The sequence below is a fragment of the Camelus bactrianus genome, chromosome 13, assembly GCF_048773025.1.
Source record: "Camelus bactrianus isolate YW-2024 breed Bactrian camel chromosome 13, ASM4877302v1, whole genome shotgun sequence".
Classification (NCBI taxonomy): domain Eukaryota; kingdom Metazoa; phylum Chordata; class Mammalia; order Artiodactyla; family Camelidae; genus Camelus; species Camelus bactrianus.
In genome coordinates this window covers 38,047,598-38,070,911 of record NC_133551.1, presented here as the reverse complement: position 1 = coordinate 38,070,911, position 23,314 = coordinate 38,047,598, and the positions used below count along the sequence as shown (strand labels likewise).

The 23,314-nt window shown below is 47.3% G+C and overlaps 1 protein-coding gene across 6 annotated transcripts in view; it reads right to left on the bottom strand.

The window, feature by feature from the left end:
* The window catches only part of DAB1 (DAB adaptor protein 1), a 403,254-nt gene that overhangs the window by 48,896 nt on the left and 331,044 nt on the right, over positions 1–23,314 (bottom strand). For 5 of the 6 annotated variants that reach the window (XM_074376397.1, XM_074376396.1, XM_010958368.3 and 2 more), the window contains 3 exons: positions 5,326–5,376; positions 5,187–5,234; positions 143–205 (listed from right to left, as the gene is read on the bottom strand). In XM_074376397.1, the coding sequence (XP_074232498.1) occupies positions 143–205; positions 5,187–5,234; positions 5,326–5,376 (162 nt within the window). The remainder of the gene's footprint in view (positions 1–142; positions 206–5,186; positions 5,235–5,325; positions 5,377–23,314) is intronic. The other variant, XM_074376398.1, reaches the window with a different exon arrangement.

Genomic DNA, 23,314 nt, shown 5'->3' with positions numbered 1-23,314 from the left:
AATTTGCCCAAATCACACAGCTTGAAAGAGTCCAAGATGAAATCCATCAGCAGCCTCTTTGACCCAAAGGCTGTATTTTTTTTCACCACGCGACTAAAGGAAAGAGGAAGGAGACGGGGCTCCGAGGGCCGTGCATACTTACAGGGGGGGAGGCTATGTCAGGAGGGGTGGACATGTCCCCAAAAAGTTCTAATTGGGTCACAGCCTGAAAAGACAAAAAGAGAACGATGTAACCACAAGGAAAGCTGACGCCATGGTGCTCTGCTTTAAAAACAGTATGATCTGAGGACTCCTTTTCAGCATGACCATACAAATAATAAGCTCTGTTGGTCACTATGATCCCTCAAGATCCCAAAGAACATCTCAGATGGGGCCAGAATCAATTCTTGCTTCAGTGTGTCTGGCTGTTTACCTGGGCTTAGTCACCTCGCATAAGCAATAGTAATACGACTTTACATGTGTTTACCATCAAATGCCAGCACCACCTCTCTTCTTCAAAGGCAAGAGGCAGTCTCACCACGTGTCTTTCTTTCATGAGTGTATCCGCACGTACAAAATGCCTTCCATGTTCTAAGTCTAGCAAGTCAGGGCTTCGGGGCAATTTCTTAGGAAATGCTCCCAATAGCCCTGTCCCTGAGAGGTATGAACTGTCATCCCCGTTTTTACAGATGGATAAACTGAGTCTCATAAAAGTGACCCCTAGGCCAGGACTTAAATTTTCTGCCTACAGAGCAGACAGTCAAATGACAGGCCCCCCAAAGACTCCATCTTTAAGACAAAATACGTAGTTGGAAGAGAAGGAAACATATTTAATCCCAGGAAGGGCATCAAAAACAGCCCGGTACACACACTATTAATCACTCCTAGGAACCCCATCACCGCAGACACTGTATCAACTCTACTCCCATCCATCATACGGGAGTGTCTGAGCAAGGACAGCCGGAGCAGTGGGAGAAACCCTGTAAGATACACTCAGAAATCAATCTGCATACACTTCAGATTCAGTGTCTGCAGGGTGCCTGTGGTCAGGATTCAAACAGCCTGACTTAAAGTACATAATCATGTGCTTTGTGCAAATCTAACCACTGCAGGAGAAAACACTTCCTGTTCATCTCTGGATTTCAGTGGTAGTTTCTAACGGGGGAACCGAAAGACTACTCAATCAAAAGGACAGGGAGAGTCTGCCTGTCTGCCATGCAGGACCCCTGCCCTCAAGATCTGCTCTAATCAGGCCCGGCTGGATCTCCGTGATTTGCACAAAGAAAGGAACATTCTCTCTTCCTGACATGTGTGTGAGCTCTGGGCCTGGGGAAAAGTCCCACCCCCAGGGATGGGTCCAGGTTCCAATATTTCCGACCTCTGCAATTCCTCAGGGTCACTGTTCTGTCAGCTGGACACTAAAGATGATGACATCTCCTCTGTGGATTTACTGACAGTATTAATAGCAGGACTTTAAAGTCTGGGTAAGCCTGGTGAAAAAGGCACACAAGTCTCTCTTTTTTTTTTTTTTAATTTAAGTATCGTCGGTTTTCAATGTTAACACGTGTTAACTTCTAGTGTACAGCGTAATGTTTCAGTTATACATATATATATACATACACATATATATAAGTGTATATATCTATTCCTTTTCATATTCTTTTTCATCACAGGCTACTACAAGATATTGAATACAGTTCCCCGTGCTATACAGCAGAACCTTGTTTATCTATTTTACATATAGTAGTTAGTATCTGCAAACTCCCAATTTATCCTCCCACCTCCCCCCACCTTTTCCCCCTGGTAACCGTAAGTTTGTTTTCTATGTCCTTTTGCCATAAGACAAGCAGCTTGGCCTGGCTAACTCACTTTCAACCCTTCTCCTTTAGCTATCAGGTTGAAGAAATGGTGCTTTGCACACAGTAGGACCCTATACATATTAATTTTCTTCCAACTGCAGAGTATGTTTTCTTCCATACACACCGGGCAACTGTTAGGTGCTGGGCACTGTGCTGGGTGCTTGGAACATCATAAGGAGAAATGTCAAGTCCCAGCCTGCAGGGAGCTTGCAGCCTGGTGGGGACCATCCAAAGACGTACGTAGTGTCAAGCTTATGTGGCAGGAGTGGCAACGACGGAGGTCTCTACGGGGTGCTGGGGGCGAACTGAGAAGGGCATCCTGCCGGCTTTGGGTTTGCTAAAGGAAACAGCTCAGATCTGAATCTGAGAAGAGGCGCAGTCAGCCAGGCAGCCAAGAAGAGGAGGGGCTGTCCAAGTGGATGAAAGCCACGAGCAGAAAGGACAGAGGCTGGCACGGTCTGAGCAGGTGGGGCCACAGGCAGTTTGGTTATCGCGTAAATGGGAGAGAGGACCAGGAGAGGGGGCGGGGAAGGGGACGAGGGCAGAGTCATGGTGGGACTACAATGCATCTCACAGTCTTTCCTGCCAGTTCTTTACCAACTCTATTCTGTCTCGTCCGATAACTATCCAGCGTTACGAGATGGTAACCAGCAGGCCAGTGTGCAGGGTGTGCTCCCAAATCTGGCTGGACCCTAAATGCTTGCTTGTCTTTGGGAAGTCTTCATTACCATGTTAATAACATTTTATGTTATTTGGCGAAATGAGGCCTATCCTCAGGGTCTCTCCCAAATCCATAAAAGGCATAATTCTATTTAACCCATTCAAAGGAAGCTTCTGGGTTTCCTCGCAACTGAAACTCGATGCTTTTAAAATGGCCCACGACTATTTTCAGTGGTAGGAAAATATTAAAATGAAGTTAATAATTAAGTCACACAATTTACATTTCAAATGGATTGAACTCGTGGCACACTTTTACTAATATCGTAAATGTAATTTATTGGCTAATTTTCTCCTTAAGCACAACTTTTCAAATAACCTTCATTCTGGAGCTACAGACTTTCCTCTTGCCAGATGATTTCCACTCAAGGATTAAACGAGAAAAACATGCAAAGGCATAAAACATGGATTGTTATTTCATTCCATTGGAGCTGCTGCTTAAATAGAACCTTGAGTTAATTAAATTTTATAGAAAAAGGGGATTCATAGGCCATAAAATTAAAAATAATTCTAATAACCATATGTGATTGAGAATCTGGAATAGTATCTATTTTCACAGCTCCTCTCCACACGTGAACCCTAGTCCTTTTATTTGTAACTTAATAAGCCATGTTCCATCTGATAATATTGTTGTAATTAATCATTTTAACGGTCTCATGAGAATAAAACTAACCACTCACATCTGTAAAGCACTTTATAGTTTACAACACATTTTCCAATACATTATGATCACACTGGACACTCACTGAGCCCTGCAGAGTCGGCGGCCCAGGAATCTCTCTCACGATCTCCAGTTTGCACATGAGCTAATGGAGGCCTGGAGGTTTTGTGACTTGCTTGATCGGTCAGCTACAAGAAGCAGAACTTGACCCAAAGACCAGCAGCATCTATCTGTCACTTTACAAAGCCCTTGTTAGCCTTCCTAGATGGTGGAAGTCCAGCCCCACAATATTCTCTAACCAGAAGCCTGCAAGGGGAGCCATCTGGACGGTCTGCTCAAGATTCCTACTTGCCTTCCCGCTCCTGGCTCTTCAGATGTCTCCAGGTAGAGAGAGATGTGGTTGCTGATGGTGTGAACCATCACCACGTGAAGAGGATGAGGAGGAGCCTGGCCATTGAGGGGGGCGCCCCTCAGTATCTCCATCAGGCCTGTCCCCTCCCCAGCCATCCTTTGATCTGAACAAGGGATGGTTTTCCACTGACATCTGGAGGGCTGTACAACCACTGTGTCACGGTTAGTCCCCTGGTCCTTCTTTCAACTAGACTACTGCAACTAGACTCCCAGCCCCTCTTACAGAGAAGTTCTAAAAGTGACACTGATGAAGGCAGAGGTGTCCTTGACTGACTCCCAAGATGCATTCGCACAGACCCACTCTGGGATAACTATGTAGCCCCCACTGAACATCAGCAACTGTGCTGAGAGCAGGGGCTACAGAGATGGGTAAGGAACGTTCCTATTTCCAGTCTCATGAGCTGCCTATTCTATGGAAAGACAGACCTACAGATGTGATCAGGGCAGTGTTACAGAGGAGAGAAGTACCGGGGGTTATGAAAGGAGGGACTACCTCAGGGCCTTTGCACATGCTCCTCCTCCTATCTAGAACACTCTTTCCTTCCCCCATTACCTTTCCCACCCATCCTTCAGGACACAGATTAGAGGGCTTTTTTTTTCCCTTTTGAGAGTTTTGCTCAACCACTCAATACCTCTCAACTTGCTCAACTACTCTCAACTCTCAACTGTTAAGAGTTTTGCTCAACCACTCCATAAGTGTTTCCCATCTCAATGTGTACCCCATCCCACAGCTCCAAACAGCTTATGTGATAATCCTAGATCTGTGGTTCTCAGTTTTGGATGTACCTGGGGGAAAAATACTGACACCTGGTTCCCATCCCTCGAGATTCTGAATTAGCTGTCTGGGGGACAGCTTAGTAACTGAAACTTTAAAAACTCTCCTGGTGATTCTAATATACAGCCAAGGTTAAGAACCCCTGTCCTAGAGGTTTCCCAAACACCCTGGGCTCAGTGGTGACAACATTCACTGGCCTGGGTATTAACTCATCTGGATAAACACTGTCTGCAAACCAGTACATCTATTCCAGGCTATACCAACCGAATAACAGCCTTGCCTGGTTTTGATCTCCATAGGTGCACTGTGCACATCCTGCTCATGTGTCTGAATCCCCACTATACTACATTATACTACGGTGCACCAGGCTCTCCTCCCTTCTCCTCCACGAGGCAACGTCGCACCCAGTTATACTATGAGCTCCCTGAGCACAGGGGCTGTGTCTTCCTCTACTGCGTCTCTGGCATCTGTCAGAGGATGCCAGAGACATGTTAGGAGATTGAAAACTGTGGAATGAAATGAAGGGGTATCATGACATTTCCAACACACGCTCTTTCCCCCCTTTTCTCTCTCTCTCTCTCACACACACCCCCACCCACCCACACGCACGCTCCTGCTATTCGATCTCATTGCGGGGCCCACCAGGAGTCCCCCGTGAATGTTAGGACAGGCAGGCACGGGAGCAGAGTGGAGCATCTGCCCTTCCTGCAGGCGGGTGAGAAGAAGTGGAATGGACAAGAGTGGCCAGAACCACCTTTGTTTCACAAGAGACTGGAGGCCTTACCTTGGCTGCCTTAAAAATCTCATCAAAGTCCGTCGGCAGGTTTCTGTTCTGTAACCACAAGGCATGACTTATGAGCATGAAATGAACAATGGGATGATGACATGAAACAGGTAACCAGGCTGAGCCCTCTTGTTCTTACCGGGGTGGCTGCAGCAAACCGTTCTTCAAAATCCTCAAACGCATGGCCGTTCTGAAAGTGTAAGGGATGATGGATGAGGATGGAGTGAGTGACATACAAATGACATGGATTTATGAGTTTAATGATGACGGTGTCTATGCTTTACGCCCCTACAGTCTCGTGAGGCGGGAGCTGTTGCCAATGTACTGTGAAAACCCTGGAATGTGTTCCCAGCATAAACAGATGATAAAACACCGGCCCAACAAGGAGATACGACAATGAGGAGTTTGTAAGTTTCAAGTCCACCTTCCTGAAATTACAGACCTGCCCTGGCCTGGTTCAACAGCCGCAGCAGGTAAGAGCATGGTTTTCCCTTGAGATTTTGTTTTTCAAAGGAAAAAAATGTTATCAGACGCTTTAGCCAAAACAACTCTTTGGAGAAGTCTGTGAACAGCTAGTTTTGTAGGTGCTCTTCTGCCTGCAGTCTTTTCTGCTTGCAATGCTCTTCTCATCCCTGAAAGCCCAAAGCTCATCCAATTCCTCAAAGCCAGCTGAAAGGCCGCCTCTTCCATGAAGCCTTCCCTGGTCCCCTGAGCTGCAAACCCTCCTCTGAGAGCAATGGCACTACCTGTGTCCATTCCACTGTGCGCTTTCTGAAGCAGGGACCACGATCCCTTTGTTCCTCAATCCCCAGCACATCATAGGCACATAGCAGGGCTCAAAAATACATGAACGAATGCATGCATAGTCCCAAGTAAATTTCACTTCCTAACATGAGCCCCTCAGCAGCCCCTGTGATCATAGTCTCCCTCGCCCGCCTCCCCAGGCCTTCCTGCTTCGCTCTCCCTACTGCAACTTGCTGGGCCCTTCCCACAGCACCTGCAAGTAATAAACTTCTCTGCTGCAGTTCCCAGGTGGTCTCTGACACCCTGGGGCTTTACTCAACAAATGTTAATTTAACAAAGTTACAACATTAATACATATTATAGATGATATGTAGAGCACCTCTCTATACAGATGTTTAATGGCCATGTTTTGGTCTATACGTTCAAGTTCATCATGCTTTGGATGACTTCCAAGTAGTGTGACATTCATACAAATCTGAGAATATTGACATTACACTGGAGTTGTTACGCATGAACAGAAAGACTTGCAACGTTTCCTAACTTGGAGGAGAACTTCCTGTTGGCCATGCAGATGCTGAGAAACTGTCAGCCATAGTCACTTTCACTCTGCAGCGAACGGGATCGTTACGTCACTCAGCCCCAGTGACAGGGCTGCCGAGCAGAGCAGACGGATCCACGTGCCCACCACTGTAGAGCCTTCAGTCCAAACACTAGCAAATTCCATCATCACCCACCTGCTCCCACCAGGCACCGGCTTGCCAGGAGTCAACTGTGGCCAAGAGGAGGCGAGGAATGGCCAACATCAGATAACCACAAAAATAATAATAGTTACTATGAAGCTTTGGCCAGAGGTGGGCAGACAATCCTAGTCTAAGTGATCCCGTAATCTATGGTGTGGCCTAAAAGGTTAAGGTAGTGTCGCTACATCCTTTATAAATTCTCACATTCCTAGGGATTTATGGCACAGCCCCCACCAACTAGCTCTGGGTCATAACTTTTAATAAAAACATTTTTTAGTGTCCAAAATCTCATTACATCTGTCCAATATAAAAAAGCAAATGGCTTCAGAGCATGATGGATGAATTAAATAAATTTGAAAAACAGCCGGTGGGAGAGTCTCATAAAACCCCACCGCACAATGGAAGTGCGCGAGGGTACCCAGCACCGGGTTAAGTCCATCCCTCTGCTGGTGACACAAGAGGGGGCGTTCGGTGAGGCGTGGGCTGGGGTGCTATGAGGCTGTTTCTGTAAATTCAGAAGACTGATCTGGACCTGAGGGCGAATGCATCTCATCGGAGTCACACAGATGCAGACCAGATCCTGGCCGTGCCCCATGCTGGCCATGCGACCCTGCAACAAAGCACTTAGTCTCAGTTTTCTCATCCTCAAAGTGGGAATGATCATGAGAACATCATCTCAGGTTTACTGAGAAGTAAGATGCGTGTACCATGTCTTGTTTGGTGTTTGCACACAGAGATGCTCAATGAACAGGAGCTATTTTTAGGAGCTTCTCATCCTATTTCTTTTGGCTCAATTTTACAATGTACAGGCACCCATTTTTAATGTCAGGAAACTATTACTTTATGATATTTGGAAAAAAAAAAAAGAGGAAGAAGAAACAAACATCTTGCAGGAGGCCCCCTCCTTGGAAACTAACCCCTGCTTAAGAGCCCAGGCCAGACCCTGTGTCAGAGGATGCCCAGTACTGCCTGGCTTTAGTCCTGCCTCCCTATCTTCTCCCTCTCACCTCTCTTCTGGCTACACTCTTGCCTGACCATCTCCCCATCCAGACCCTTTGTACCTGGTGCTTGTCGGTACCTCCCCGTTTTGATTCTGGCTCAGACATTTCTTGGAGTTCCTTCCTCCTGCCTGAGAAAGACGTAACAGGAGCCCCCAGGGCATGCCATCCAGCCGGCAGGGAGACATCGTCCCCCAGCTGATTCCCAGAGGCAGACCCTGGAACCCATTCCCTGCCTGCTCAGCTCTTGCTTTACCCACAGTAACTACCCGAGTTTTTGTTCCCTCAAGTCTTTTCTTCCCCTTTAGATCGATTTCTCATACTTACTATTCTGGTAGGCTGGCAGTTTTGTATTCTGCTTTTAAAACCTCAATAAGACAATCCAGTTTTCTCACGACTTAAACTTTCAGGGAGGATTTAAAGGAAGAGATTCTGCTGTGCTGTTTCAAAACAGTTCTAGCCTGAATCTTCACCAAGACAATGAAATAAAGCTTCCACCAAGAGTTTATTTTCCCATCATCTCTTTGGAGCAGTGGGGACACAGCTGTCTCATAACTGAGGGAGGTAACTCTTAAAACCAGATGCATGTGACTCTTGGCAGCAAAAGTGAGTAGATGAGATGAGACTTGGGGTGAACATGTCAACAAGGATGAAAACTTATTAATGGCTCCCAAATCAGAAACCTGCGGTGGTTCCCACCCACGGCTGCAAGATGTAATCCTCAGGGGGAGGTGGGGCATCTACAACACTACGCATGCTTGAGCCCCACCCTCCCCATCTGAGATGTGGATGCTACGGGTCTGGGGTGGGGTCCTGGCATCAGCAGTTTCTGAAAGCTCCCCAGGTGATTCGACTATGCAGCGGGGCTTGTGAGTCACTGTGCTGGGGAACGAACTCTCTATAGCAATCATCAGCCGAAGGCCTACTGGGAAAACTGAAGTCATCTTGATTGATTCTGTAATTGACTAATTCATTTCTTCAACATCCACCGGGCACTTTCCACATGCTGATCCTGGCTAGGCACTGGAGATACAGAGATGAATAAGAGGTGGTCCTTGCTCTTTCAAAGCTCAGAGCAGAGCCAGGACGTGTGATCTGTCTTGCTAGGGGGTGGGATATGAGCGGGACAGGAAAGCCACCAGGCATTGCAGTGAGATCTAGAGATCTACACTCAGAGTCCAGGCCCATGATGCAAAAGAATGAATTCAATTATCCATCTAGAAAGCTCCGGAGAGATGGATTAACTTAAGTGATTTGTAACTGCACCAAGGTGGGCATTATTAAGGCACCTAGTGATTCCAGGCATTTGAATGCACGTGCCTTTCCCCGGTGAGCGATTTAACAATGAAGACGTGCTAATGAAGACTAATTCCCTCTGGGGTGTCTAGGTGTTTATGCTCTCCGTCACCTTTAGCCAAGAGTCAGCAGCCACTCTCCTACTTCTTGGCAGAAGTAAACAGGAAGAACGCTGCTTGGCAACTGAAGAACAACGTGGAGGTGGGGAGAGAGTTGAGATGGGGAATTTGAAAATGTGATGTTAACGAACGATTTTTCTGAGGTTCCACATGGCTATTCAAATTGTTCCTTCCTCATCAGTGTTCCCTTGGATGAATTCCTTCCACACTCTGAGCCTCAGTTTTCTCCTCGAAAACTAGGGATAATAATGCTTACAACACCGGCTTGCTGAAAAGAAGGGGGGAGAAGGTTGATGTCTATGAATAGAATTAACACAGCCACTGATGGAGTAAAATCTCGGAGGATGTCAGTTCCCTTTTGAAAAGTACAGAGAGGGAAGGAAGGATGGGAGGGAGGGAGGGCAGCAAAGGGACAGGTACAGGGAGGAGGAGGGGGGAGGATGGAGAGAGAGAAGCTGAGAGAGAGAGAGAGAGAGGAGAATAGAGTGAAGGAAGGAAGGAAGGAGGAATAGCTGTGGATTTTGCTTGGTGAGGGTGGGCAGGTTCCAGGCCATGGCAAAAGTTTGGGAAGGAAACCCTGGTCTAGGGAAGGGGCAAAGTCACCTGGAGGAGAGACTGGAGAAGGGGCATGGCCTGCACAGAGCAGCACTGGTCACGGCAGGTTTCTGCTCCTGCACCTCTTCCCCAAGGTTGATCACTGGCAAGGCTGGACCGTTCCGGGGCCCACCAGCCCCATCGTTGATCACACCTACCCCACCCACACCCCTTCTCCTCTCTGTGGGTCATCTTTTGCATCCCTTGCACCTCTTTCAGAACTCAGCGGGAAACTCCGTGTCTTCATGCCCAGATTTTCTAAGACGTAGCCCTTATTTTCTTGAAAATACACCTCAGGATGGAGTTGGAGGTGCCATGTGTAGGCTGATGCGGCCACTGTGGTAAAATACTAACAGCTAAGTAAGTTTGATCTCAGCAACAGTGACAAAGGGGAGAAGATGCTGACTGTGATGCCCAGGAACTGACAGTGCCAGTGCTGGGGTGATGGTGGTGGTGGGAGTGATGGCTGTCATGAGACGGTGCTGACCAGTCACCTGGTCATCCACGTCTATTAACTGAGCAACTATACTGAGACAGTCCTTGTCCTTACGTCGCAGGAGGCAGATGGAAAAGAAAACAGGCAGTTATCGTATGACTGGGGTTATAATTGAGACAATTCATACCAAACCTTTGGTGACAGAGCCTGGTTCAGAGTAACAGCAGGATTCATGCCGGTGGTTATGACTAGTAGTGTTTTTAACACACATTATCCGATCCAATCTTGACGGGTCAGACATTTTGAGATGGCGGCAACAGTGGGGCTGGGGACCTTGATGGAATCAATGCTGTTGTCAAGAGGCAGTGATCATGAAGAGAGAGATGATGATACAGGTGTTTATATGATGATAGCCAAAATGGGGCCAGGGATGGTAATTAAGAAAAACATTAAAAACAGCAGCCTACCGTCAAACTTCTCTAAGAGCCCCGGGGATGGCTTCATGCGTTTACACTTGTGGAAACTTCCTGGGCTCTAGATCCTGGTCCCAACCCCTGACCTCATCCCAAAGCTCTGACACGTGACAAGAAGGACTTCGTAATGTGGGGGACCCTCCCCTGCTGTAGCTTCTTTGGGGAGGAAGGGGCTGGCGGTATGACGGCTTGGCTACTTTCATGGCTGTCCCCAGAATAAACACACCAGCACAGGTATAAATGTGGCACAATTTCCTAAAGCTTATGATTATTTGTTTTTAATTCTCTCTTCCTTTATCACTTCTCCTTTAAAAAAAAAATCTATTATCTAGTTCCACATTAGCAAAATCTCAAGGATTTTTCAAAACCTCCTAACTAGATTTGGCGCCAGTTCAGGACTTTGAAAAGGGGTGAATGAGAATAACAGTCAGGCAGAATTGGCTCCTGTCAGAGGGATGACGGGGTCTGAACACACTCCAGGGGAGGAGGGCAGCAGGGCTTCTCAGAGGCAGGCGTGTCTCTCTCTGGAGAGGCTACTCCCGTGGTCCAGATGGCGCCCAAACGGTAACAAGATACATTGGATGGAGTCGAAATCAAGCCAGAGGAGCAGAGGCTCAGGCGAACACGGAGCAAATCAGAGGAAATCACAAATGGAGAGATGTCACAGCAAAGGAAAAAATAGTCAGGAGGGCTTTGCCTGCTGCTCTGACAGCCGTTCTGCACAAAATGTTTTTCCTTTTCTTCTCTGGAAGAATGCAGATTTTACGTGCTTAGGCATTCATTGCCTCGCTCACTGCTTCATTCCTGATTCAGTTCTCAAGGCATACATTTCCTAATTAATTAACTTTTTTTCGGAATGCCCACTCTGAGCAAGGCACTGTGCCAATATGGTGAGGACCAAGATGCTGTCCCTTCTCTGAGCTGTAACAGTCAAGTTAGGGAAATGGGAGGATGTGGATTTGGGTCAGAGCATGAGGACAGTCAGGACAGGGGTACCACACTGAGGATTTTCACAGCACGTGTGCCATTTTCACTGCTGTGATGTCATTCATGGCACTGAAGCCAACTCCACTGTAAACCAAATGACCAGAAGGAGAATTCTGCTTTTATGTGACTGGAATGTGACTAGCTTTACCCATCTCTTGAATTTTTCTTTGTTGTAAAATTAGGGAAATATCCATCTCACGAGATTGAAGATTTCCCTAGGTAAGAGTTGAGGTACCAGCTTAATTAGCATGGCACCCGACACAGAGTAAGACCCCCATTAGCATCTGCTTATTTGGGTCAAATATTAAGTCAACAATTCAGTGGAGCATCTTTTCGGAATATGATGGTTTTGCAGCACGTATTTGATGGCATATAGGACAGTGTTATGCACTGCAGAACTGCAGAGGAGTAGAACCAGAAGAGGCACAGAAATCTCTAACCCAACTCAACCCTGTATTTTTTTTCAGATGAAGAAACTGAGGCCTTCAAGCTCTTCAAAATCATGATAATGTTAGTGGCAGAGATGGGATGACACTCCAACTCCTAGCCTAGTTCCTTTATTTCCCATCACAATTCCCCTCACAGGTGAACAGACTCAGAGGTGACAACAATAAGTCAGAGCAGAGAAAACTGGCTCACAATTTACAACAAGGAAACAGAGGCCCCAAGGAAAGCTCAGCTTGCTCCCGTGTGAAAAAGCGAGGAAAATGGCAACTTACAAAGCTCCGAGGGTCAAGCAAGGTGATGTCCACCAAAAAGACAAGACTTGGGAGACAGCCTGCAGGTTTGAAGTCAGAGGAAGTCTGAAAGAGCATTATCTATAATTGTCTCAGATTGATTGTCCAACCTATAAATAGTTTGTAACTCTGTCAGGATTTCACCTGCCCTCTCCTCTGGTCTCTCAGTATATTCCTCCCCGTCTCAGGCATTGGTACAAAATATTCCCTGTGATTTGACTTCCCTTCCCATCCTCATTCATCAGGAGAACGATAATACATCCCTAGAGACTCAGGTCTAGTCACCTGTTCCACGTCTTCCTCTAAGGCCCTCGGGATGGATGAGATGACCCTCCCCTGGGCATCCCACATGTCTGGTTATAACAGTTGACTGATTTCTCTTGTCTCTACTACAGACTATGACCTGGTGACACTAAGTCCCTTGCATGGGAAACTATACCTTACTCGTCTTTGTCTTCCTCATATTTAAATAGCCTGGTGGTTAGCACACAAAAGGAAACTAACCTGAATTGACAAATTAAATGAAAAAACAGAATGAATAGAAGGATGAACTTGTTTACACGAGAGAACAGAAAACTGAACAGAAAGAAACTTGGTGACAGCATGACTTACGAAGCAGAGGGGATGCTAGTGCAGATGGTGTTTTCAAATACTCAGCATGTATGTGTGTGCATGTGTGCGTGTGTGCGTGCAAACACCCACGCACTACGAGTGAGCAAGGCATTCGCCACTGTAAACTCCAGAAAGGATGTCATATCCACTGTCGTTTGACCTAATGAGATGTTGCAATCAGAGTAAATGGCTTTGGTTTCAATTTCAAAGAAACACTAGGGAGATGTCCCAGAAAAAAGGGTAAGAACAGGAATATGCTATTCTTCTAGCCCTTCTAATATCTAGATGGCATTTTCATCTGAACTCAAGTGTTTCCCATTAGCGAGATTTATCGCAGCTTAAGTGTGGGAGACAATCTCCAGCAGTCCTCTCGCCTGGAAGCCCAGCCAATACCTGGCTTTACACCCCCTCCCCCTTAGTTGCCAGCAGTTGGTGAAGTGATTGGACCCCACACTGTTCAGACTCTCAAACAGCATGTCCAAAGAATTTTTGATCTCCCCAAACCTGTTTTTAACTTGTCTTCTGACTTCTGTAAAGGCTACCAACTCAGGCCTAGATGTGCTAGTCCCAAGTACCAGCGACTCTCCACCCTCCCCTCTTCCACACCCTGACATCCACTCATGCATTAAGACACCCTGCCCTATCACTAGGACGTACCCCACGTCTGCCCGCCTCTCTGCACCTCCTCTGCAGCACCTCTTCTGCTTAGACTGCTGCCTGACAAGCTCCCCCTGAAGTTATCTCCCTCACAGCAGCCAGAGGGATATTTTTAAGATACCAGGTCAAGTTCACTCCCCTGATTAAAACCCTCCACTATCTTCCATTACACTTGGGATAAAATACGAATTCCCTACCATGGTCTGTACTGCCATCCATGCTGGGCTGTCACCTCCGTGCCTGGACTTATCCCCCACCGCTCTCCCCTCCCCCACCGTGCTCTGGCCAGTGCTTTGCCCCATGGACCTCTGGAACATTGCTGTCCTATCTCTGAAGACCATGTAGCCAGGTCAAGAGTATGGCATATTTGCCAATCTCTCATACCGATCCCATAAGCAGAGACCCTCTTTACTTGCATCCTTGCTATGTCTAGTCTACAAAAGACACTTTTAATTAAAAGTCATCAATATCTCTTTGGTTCAAAGCGGGGTGGGTATAGCTCAGTGGTAGAGTGCATGCTTAGCATGTACGAGGTCCTGGGTTCAACCCCCAGGACCTCCATTAAAAGTAAAGTAGAATAAATAGATAAACCTAATGACCACCACCCCCGCCAAAAAAAAAAAAAAAATTACTGTAATCTCTCTTTGGTTTGGTTGCAAGTGGATGAGACAGACCACTACCTGGTTTTGGTAGATTTACGAAGTCCCCAAATGTACAAGTTACTCTTGGTCCCTCTCTCTCCCACACCCTGACATCCAGTCATTCCAAGAAATGCTGCTTCTATCTCTAGCAAGTTGCCCAAACAGTCCATTCTGGTTTAAAGAGGAAGGGATGGGTAAGATAGCAATATTAAGACTCATCCTGGGGCTGGGGGTATAGCTCAGTAGCAGAGCGTGTGCTTGGAGTGCATTAAGTCCTGGGTTCAATTCCCAGTGCCTCCATTAAGGGGAGAAAAACAACCTCATCCCTTCTTGGTCAGGCAGGGGTCAACCAGGACAATAATCATAACAGCTGATGCTTAGATGGAAGGTCCTCTGTATGTACCAGAAACTATTCTAAAGTGCTTTTGATATTAACTCACTGAATTATCATGACAAATGTGGGAGCTATTGCTATCCTCATTTTCAGAGGAGGAAACTGAGACACAGAAGGAACAATTAACTTGCCTGATGTCACACAGCTGGGAATTTCACCAAAGTGACTTAGCTTTGAAGGACGTGCTCTTAAACATTATGTTATGGAGGGAGAACAGAAAGGGTCAGACCACCTGAATCTTATGATGAGAATGAGAGGTAAGGGTTCTGGAAGGAACAGTCACAGTGGGCAGCTCAGAAGCCCGCCCTTGCCAAGTCCACTCAAATCCTTCCTGGAGGACCGGAGCTAGATCACGCCGCACCTGTTGTCCCTATAATGATGATGGGCGGTGGGTGGGGTGAAGGAAGGGGGCTAGAACTTCAGAGGTGACCTTGGAAACAAGAAAAAAAACAGTATAGAGACAGACTATAAGATTAAAAATACAGAAAAGGGGGGAAAATAGAGTGTCGAGCTGGTGGCATGCAATGGTGGGAAAGAGGAAAAAAATCCTCAAGATAAGGCAGCTGCTAACCTGCTGGAAAGAAACATAATGACACGCTGATAGAACTCTGTTATAGGTAGAAAAATGGGCGGTGGAGAGGGGAAGAAAGTGTTGTAAAAAGTGAGAGCGAACGTCACCTTCACAGGGGCCCTTCTTGATGTACAAGACGAGAAGCAAGGGCTTCACCCTACATCATCAGACTTGACTTCCCTCCCCACCTCAGCATCTCAGCCTCAATCTTCTCATCCATCAAATGGAGAAAATAAGGGTTGGCATGTTAATTAAACCAGATAAACTCAGGGGAGCACTGGAATCCACCGGGGGAACTCTGTGAATCTCCCTGTATCTATAAATACATGCAAGACTGACCAAAGCAGATCTACAGGAGTGGGGGCCCAGGGAGCTGCTTTTAAAAGTGTCACCAGTGACCGACAGGCAGTGCAGTCTTTGGGAACTGCGGAACTCGATACAGTTTGCCAAGCAATGCACCCACTCCCTGGTCTCCAGCAAGCGCTCTGCAAATACTGATTTCTCGCCTCCTTTCAAAGTCACTGCAAAAGCAGAACTTACAAGCTTCGAGGCTGGGACTGTCACCAATCTCTATTTTCTTATTCTCCATGACCAGCCATTTAATTCTCCTTTTTTCCAACTGGGGTTTAAAAAGTTCATGATTCTTCTGCAACTACTAATTAACAGCAGTTTTTAGCAGGGAGAAAGAGGGAGCCTCAACATGATGATTTATCCAGAAAAGCTGAACTCCTGTACCAGGACAGAGGGTCAGCATCAGCAGGTATGTATGGGGAAACTGTGTATGAGAGCTCTGCTCAGTAGAGAGGCTGCAGTTAAGGTTCTGTGAATGTTAACGATCCACATTAGAGGAACAATGACAGACTCACAGCAGCAGCAGACAGATACCCCTGAATCACACTTCTTACCATGTCACGGCTCTCCAAGTAATCTGGTGTGCACCCACGGGAGGGGCAGGCATGCATCAGGGCCCCTGTATCTTGGGGGCAGGACTGTCTTCACATCAGCACAGGCAGCACTATTGGCAAAGAGTTTCAGGAACAAAACGGATAGGTACCTCACGCCTTCTGTTTGCAATTTCACCGTGTTCTGGTCTCAGAGACAGCTTGGCTCAGCGGGAGGAGAACCCACTGTGTTTGGGAAGGGGAACCTACATCCTGGCCTGCCCCAGATGGCTCCTTTCACACCTATTGTCCTGACGCAATTATTAATAGGGAACCCCTCCTCCTTCACTTTCGAAAGTGACCCAGTTTGGATGATAAAGTAGGTCATCCTGGCTTTAGGGTCAGAGATAACTGGACTGGATTCTTAGGGACGCTTCTTCTGGCTGTGCTGATTTAACTTCTCTGATCTTCAATAGCCTTTACGGCAGAGAAGAGACCTACATCCCAAGGTTATTCGGAAGAGCCTTGACATATAGCATTAAGTGCCTACCACAGTCCCTTGCTTGGTGGACGTTCAACATTTAGTAGTAATAACTGTTTGTTATCCTCACCCCACGGCCACGGCACTCCCCTGCAGGTTCAGCCCCACCCCGGTGAAACCTGATCTGGGTGACACAACTGCTTGGGCTGGGACAACTGAAGGCACTCCAGCCCCTTGCCGTATATACCTGTTTCCCTCCCACCAGGACACTAGAAGCACCCTAGTGGTCGGGCCAGGTCTTTCTCGTCTCCCTGTCTCTTAAAACACCTGGTCCAGCCCACTGTCCATGCGCCAGCTCGTAATAATAACAACGGCTAGCATTTACTGAGTATTTACTATATGCCAGGTGCTGTTCTAAATGTTTAATGTGTTACTTTATTCAAGTCTTTAAACCAAAGGCATTATTCTCATTTGACAAGCGAACACCCTGAGGCTCAGAGAGGTTTAAACCCACCTGAGGCGGCACAGCTGATAATCGAGGGAGAAAATCTTCAAGTCCAAGTAGCTGGTCTGTAAGGCTCACACTCTGAACTGCAATCCCACGTTGCCTACCAAGTACTGGGCTCTGCCAACACCCCTGCTGTCATCTGTCCTTCCGGCTCTCAGAATAACTCTAGTAGTACCTTCCGACTATGACTAATCTGGGTCGCCCCACTGCCTCCTACTTGTCTTTTCAGCTTTTCTAACACTTTTGTTAACTAGTCCCCCATGTTAATTTCCCTTTATGAAACGGCCTGATGTGGGCTCTCTTTTCCTGACTCCATCCTGATGGATACACATAGAGAATTCCATGAGCTACGTAATGGTCTCCCCACCTGCCAGCTACCTGCCACAGGCCACTGGAGAGATGCTGAAAAATACAACTCCAACGGTGTCATTCCACCAGCTGGAAGCTACAGGGGCTTCTCAACAAACCCCCGCTTCTCAGCATCCCATTTCAGGCCCTTCACTCCCTGGGGCCGCTTCCCTTGTCATCCTTCTCTCCTTTCCCACCAGCGCATCCCGTGATCCTGCCCTCCCAGATTGCTCATCAGCCCCCGGGATACGTGAGGCTTTCCCACATTTCAGTGCCTTTAAACATTCAGGTCTCTCTTCCTGAATCCTGCTCTACCCTTCCTCCAGTGCCAAACTCCCACCATCTTTCAAGACCATACCCAAACCCTGTCCCCTGAGAGAAGATCTCACCAAACTCCCTCAGGGCAAAGTCTACTGCCCCTCCACTATGCTCCCGTAGCATCTTGTACACAGCCTCTCACAGCCTGGACTATGGTGGTTGTAATTATTTTTATATGTCTGTCGTCTTCTTAAGACCATTAAGCAGCTGGTTTTATTTACATCGCTAGTGAATAGAACACTGTCTGGCAGGTAGGAGTTTCTTAGTAAATATTTGCTGAATGGATGAAAGAATAAATAAATGAATAAGAATTGTAAGGCAATTCAAAAAAAAAAAAAAAAAAAGGAGAAGGGCTTTGCAGCAACTGGAGCTCTGGGATGACAAAAGTAATGAAGGTCTGTCACTGCAGGCATCCCAGCCGAAGGCAGAGTCAGGAATGTTCATCTGCACTTACCACAGACCTTGAGGGGTGCTTGCGTTGGTGGGAAGGCTAAACACTAAATTAGATAGCCTGTTTTTTGTTTTTAAAGGAGAAGTGATTTTTTATCAACCACCTCTTTTGGGGTAGGGTAATTAGGTTTTTATTTCTTTATTTAAACAGAGGTACTGGGGATTGAACCAAAAAAAATTTTTTTTTTCTTAATGGAGGTACTGGGGATTGGACCCAGGACCTCGTGTGTGCTAAGCATGTATAGAAAGCATCTTTGAAGCTTCCTATGAACACTGAGTCTGGAAGCTTAGGGCTCTATCCCGGGAAACTTCCTGTTAAGCACCGCTAAAAGAAACTCCGTCCAAGAAACCTCAAAGAGGTAAGCGTCTCCTTCACTTGTGGGGATGCGTGGATGCAGACTCCCTTCCCCGACTTCGCCTCTCACGCGACGTCTATGTTAACTGCGTCGTGATAATCATCATTTCTCTACAATGTGGTGCTTAATGAGGAAGTGAAACTGACAAGTGTGCAGACTAGATTTAATCCAATTATGCAACATCTTGGTCCAGATTTCAAACTGCAGGAAAAAACCAACTGCTAAATTGTGAATGAAAATTTATTTGCCATGAAAGGTGGGGGCTGGTGGTGTAGGGAACAGTCGTCCAGAGAATTCTCTCCATCCTTCACAATAATGGATCGACTCCTCCTACACGTGCTGCGGGGAAACGGAAGTGAGTCTAGGGCAAGGAAAACCAACCTGATCCTGATGGCTGGGGGGCAGGGGTCTCCTACAAACACACAAAGGAGTCGGAAGGGGTGCAGGGCAGGGTGGCAAAATGAGAAGCTTTCTGATCTTCAGAGGTGGGGAGCTTCCACTGAGATCTGTTCTCTGGGATTCAAAAATCTCTTTTCAGCCTCAGGATGAAGAAAGCAGGATGCCGGGCAGGGTGAGGGTTTGGGAATGACTGAGGCACGGCCAGGCCCTCACAAAACACAGTTTAGAAAAGAGAGAGGTGTTCACAGCCAGCCATGAGCATCAGGCCTCGCGAGCTCTAAGTGCTGGTTAGAGACTCAAAACCAGTGAGGAATGAATGGGAGATGGGAACTGAAGCCTGAGTATTGACTCCAACTAGGTGAGGGTAAGGAGCTGGAGGACTCTTGTGTTTTCTTTCATCCCAAAGGCAGTATGTTTTAGTGGAAATTGTGTGGGTGCCTGAGTTAGGACAACGTAGGGTTCAAATTCTGGCTTTGTGACATGGGTGAGTTATGAGACCTCTGGAAGACTCAGTCCCCCTGTACGTGTCACCTACCTCCCAGGGCTGTGATAACCGAAGGAGATACGCCAAGACCGGGGCCTAGGCTGTCCATGGCCCCCAGCAGATGCCCTGCGGGGTCTGCCTGCCTTTACCATCATTAAGTTTCCCTTAGTGTCTCAGCATCATAAAACCAAGGAAGAAACTGAATGGAGGCCTGGACTTCAAATCTGATCCTCAGGCTGTTTATCAGTTTCTCCCAGCGGGGCTCCTTTTCAGGATAACAGACAGACCTACAGCCCTGATTTCACTCTCTGCGGAAGGAAACAAAGAAGGAACAATTTTCTAAGCACCTACTCTGTGTCCAAGGTTTGCTCAGGGAGATGAGTTGATTACAGTACTTGGTAAACACCTTCCCACCGGAGCACTAACTTCACAGGGAAGGCTACAACTTACTAGGGGGGACAACTTCAGAGTGGGCAACTTCAAAGTCAGGTGATAAAGAGGCGGACAGGAATGGGGCCCCCAGGGCCCGTGGTTTGGCAGCTGAGCTACTGGGAGCAAGATGACGAGGTAAGAGCACGGGGCAAATGGAATGCCAGAGGAATGTGTGACTCTGAGGTCCACTGTTGTAGTCACCTTCACAATAGCGGGATCCCTTAGAGAACCATGCATCTGCTTCTTAAATACTCCTAGGGGCAGAGAACTCACCACTCTGAGAGGCTGTCCTTTCCTCTGAAAACTAGCTCGGATGGTCTGGAATTCCTTTCCTATATCGAGCATAGATTTGCCTCTCTCCTGTCATTAAACTTCGGCCTTTCTCTTAATCATAGGCCGACCCCCAACATAAGCAGAGGCAATTCATACACACCATCCCTCAGTATTCACTGACTTGGTGTCTCATAAAGGCAACCCGTCATCAGCACAGAAAATGCTTTCACGTTGCCTCATGAGTCCCACGAAAGCCCTGAGAGGTGAGGAGCTGATGGAGCCCAGGAAAATGAGCCTCAGAAAGTCAAAGTGATCGACAAAGCGAGGAAAGAATCCCAGGGAGGTCTAATCACTCCCTTCAATTTGAGTCCACGTTTCATCAAAAGGGAATTTATGTTAAGCCCAACGTATCCATTTGACAACCTGTGTCCTGCCTATTGACCACTCTGCCCAACTTTTCAGAATTTCTCCTTTAAAGGCCAAAAAAAGTTTGGCTCCAATTCACTGACTGGTTATTACTAATAATCAGAAAGTCTTTTATGCCTAATACAACTACATAAAAGGCTTTTATACTGTGCAATTATAAGCTGAAGGATAAAAGATCTCTTCCAGCCGTAAGACTATCACCCGAGGGAGTGAGCAGGGGGGAGGAGAAAGCGCTGAGTGTTCGCCTTGCAAAAATGGTGTGACTCCTACCAAGATTTAGGTCCATGTCATTGGAATAGGTGACCTTCATGGTGAGGCTCAACCAAGTTTGGTGTTGTGGGGCTTAAAAGGGTCTGAAATGGCCCCTTTGGCAGCCTGCTAAGGCCCCTCTGTAACTAGATCATGTCCAAAGGCTAACAGAGTGCAAAAAGCACTCAATAATGAGTGCAGACACTCCCCCCCCAACTTAGGAATGTGCGTTTTGGACATCCCCAAATAGGCCAGGACATCTGACTGCAGAACATGACATCATTAGCTGGCAGAAAGGAAGACAACCTGTCCTTCCCGCCATGAGTCTGAGATGGAACCTGAGGATCAATGAATCAGTCTGAGTGAGTGCTGCCAAGTAGAGGCAGTGTGCGCCCCAGGAGCCAGGACCTCAGGGATCGGCCCAGAGGTGCCTCCACGGCCCTTCTGTCTGTTCAAATCCTGCTCACCCTTCAGGGCTTTGTCCAAGTTACACCCTCTTCCCTGAAACCTTCCTAACTCTCTAGCCCTCTAGTATTTCCTGTGGACAAGGATTGATGCCACTGGATTTCAGAGACCCTAACATAGCAATACACCCACATATTTAAGGTACAGGTGAGATCAGCCTCTGGCAAAGCTAATAACTGCCTTCACCAGGAAGGGATGAAATCTGTATTTCCAGAAGTGAGTAGGATTAATCCTTATTTGGGCTCCGAGTGCCCGGGAAATGGCAGAGGGGAGCAAAGCATGACCCTAAGAACACACCTGCTGGAAGAAGGGGACATTACAGGTGCAGATCAAAATAAGCAAACAAAAGCATCCTAATGTGTTATTTGAGAACAGGACAAGGGCCGGGACTACAGAACATCCTACGGTTAAGGGGCAAGGCAGGTATAAAGCTAGGGCAGGGATGAGTGAGTGTGACGGAGTGAAGAGATGGCATCAGCTTTCTGTCTGGACCTCAGGCCCAGTTAATCGAGACAAAACTTTGCTCCTAAAAGCTGATGCACTGAAATGGGTGAGACCAGTAAGAAACACACTGAATTCTAACTTCCGCTGCCCTGAACCTCTGACATCCCCGATACATCATATTTGCCATCTTACCGAGGATATCGCTGACCATGGAAGAGTGATGACCAGCCACGGACTGAGGTTCTAGGACAGAGGTTCTAGAACTGAGATCGAGGGATCCCGTCAGCTTCAAGGCCTACAAAACTTGACACACGCACACGTGTTTTTTCTGGGGAAAGAGTCCACCCTCAAAATCTCAGAGAGATCCGAAATCCCAAGAAGAGTGATTTTAGGGATAGTGATGATTAAAAGTGGTTCCTGTCCTCAAGGAGCTCACAGAAAAGCATGGAAACAAACAGAATAGCTCACAGCTACTGAATCCTCGCTGGGAGCAAGCACTTTGCTGAGTCACATACTTAAGCTCATTTAGTTTTTACGAAAAAACTCTAAGGCAAGTGCTATCACTGGTCCCAAAGCCAAGGCTTTTACGGAGCCCAAAGTCCAATGGCTCATCTGGATACACTCAGAGAAAATAATCCTTTGTGATTATGGCAAAGCAAAGGACAGAGGCATCCCAGAGGGGCTGGCTTCCCAGAGGAGGCGTGTGATCACCTAGAGTATCTGGCAACCGCCGGCTCGGTGAGAACTGTCAGCTGGTGCATTGCTTGTTACAACAACAAATGGAAATGTTTTCATTTAATCTAATCCATATCCCCTGTCAAGAGTTTTACATAAATGTCTCCTTTAATCCTCCACACAAAGCTACAAATTAGACAGTACTTGCCTTTTACAGATGGTGACCCTGAGGTTTTTTAGAGATGATACAAGCTACTCCAGGACCCTTAGTAAGCGGCTGGGATGAGAGCTGCACACAGATCGGACTCTGAAGATCAGGTGGCCATTTCTTTCGGGGCTGGTTGGTGGCTTTCCCCAACAACAGCCGCAAGCTGAGGCCATTATTAGGACTCTGTGCAGACCGGTCCCAAGGAAGAAGAAACCAGGTGGTGCCTAGACCATCAGGCCCCTGGGAAGCCTCCCTTCTCTCGGACACCTGTGGGAGCCCCAGACTCCCCAGAAGCTGCCTAACATGCACTCCTTTGGTTGTCTTTGGTTTGTCTGTCTGAGGAAGGAGCAGGTAGTGAGGGAGCCAACAGTGACAAGGACAACACGGCAGAGGTTTTCAGAGCACCTAGAGGTATCCCAGGGAAGGTGGATTCAGCAGAGACGCAGGGCTATGGGGAGAAGCCTGGGGCACAGGAAGGAGCAGGGAGGGCGCGGGGGACGTAGAGTACCTCCGAGAGGTCAGGCAAGTGGAACCAACTTTCCCATTCGGAGACTACTGTCTCCTCAAAGTCATCTCACAAGTTAAATCTGACAAGCCCTCTTGGTAGATGAGATCATTGAGACTCAGAGAGGCAGGGAAACGTCTCAGAAGTCCCCCGGGCGGCAAGGACAGGAGCTGAGACTCCAGCTGCATCACTGGCCTCTCACTGGAGACACTGCTGTTCACTTACTG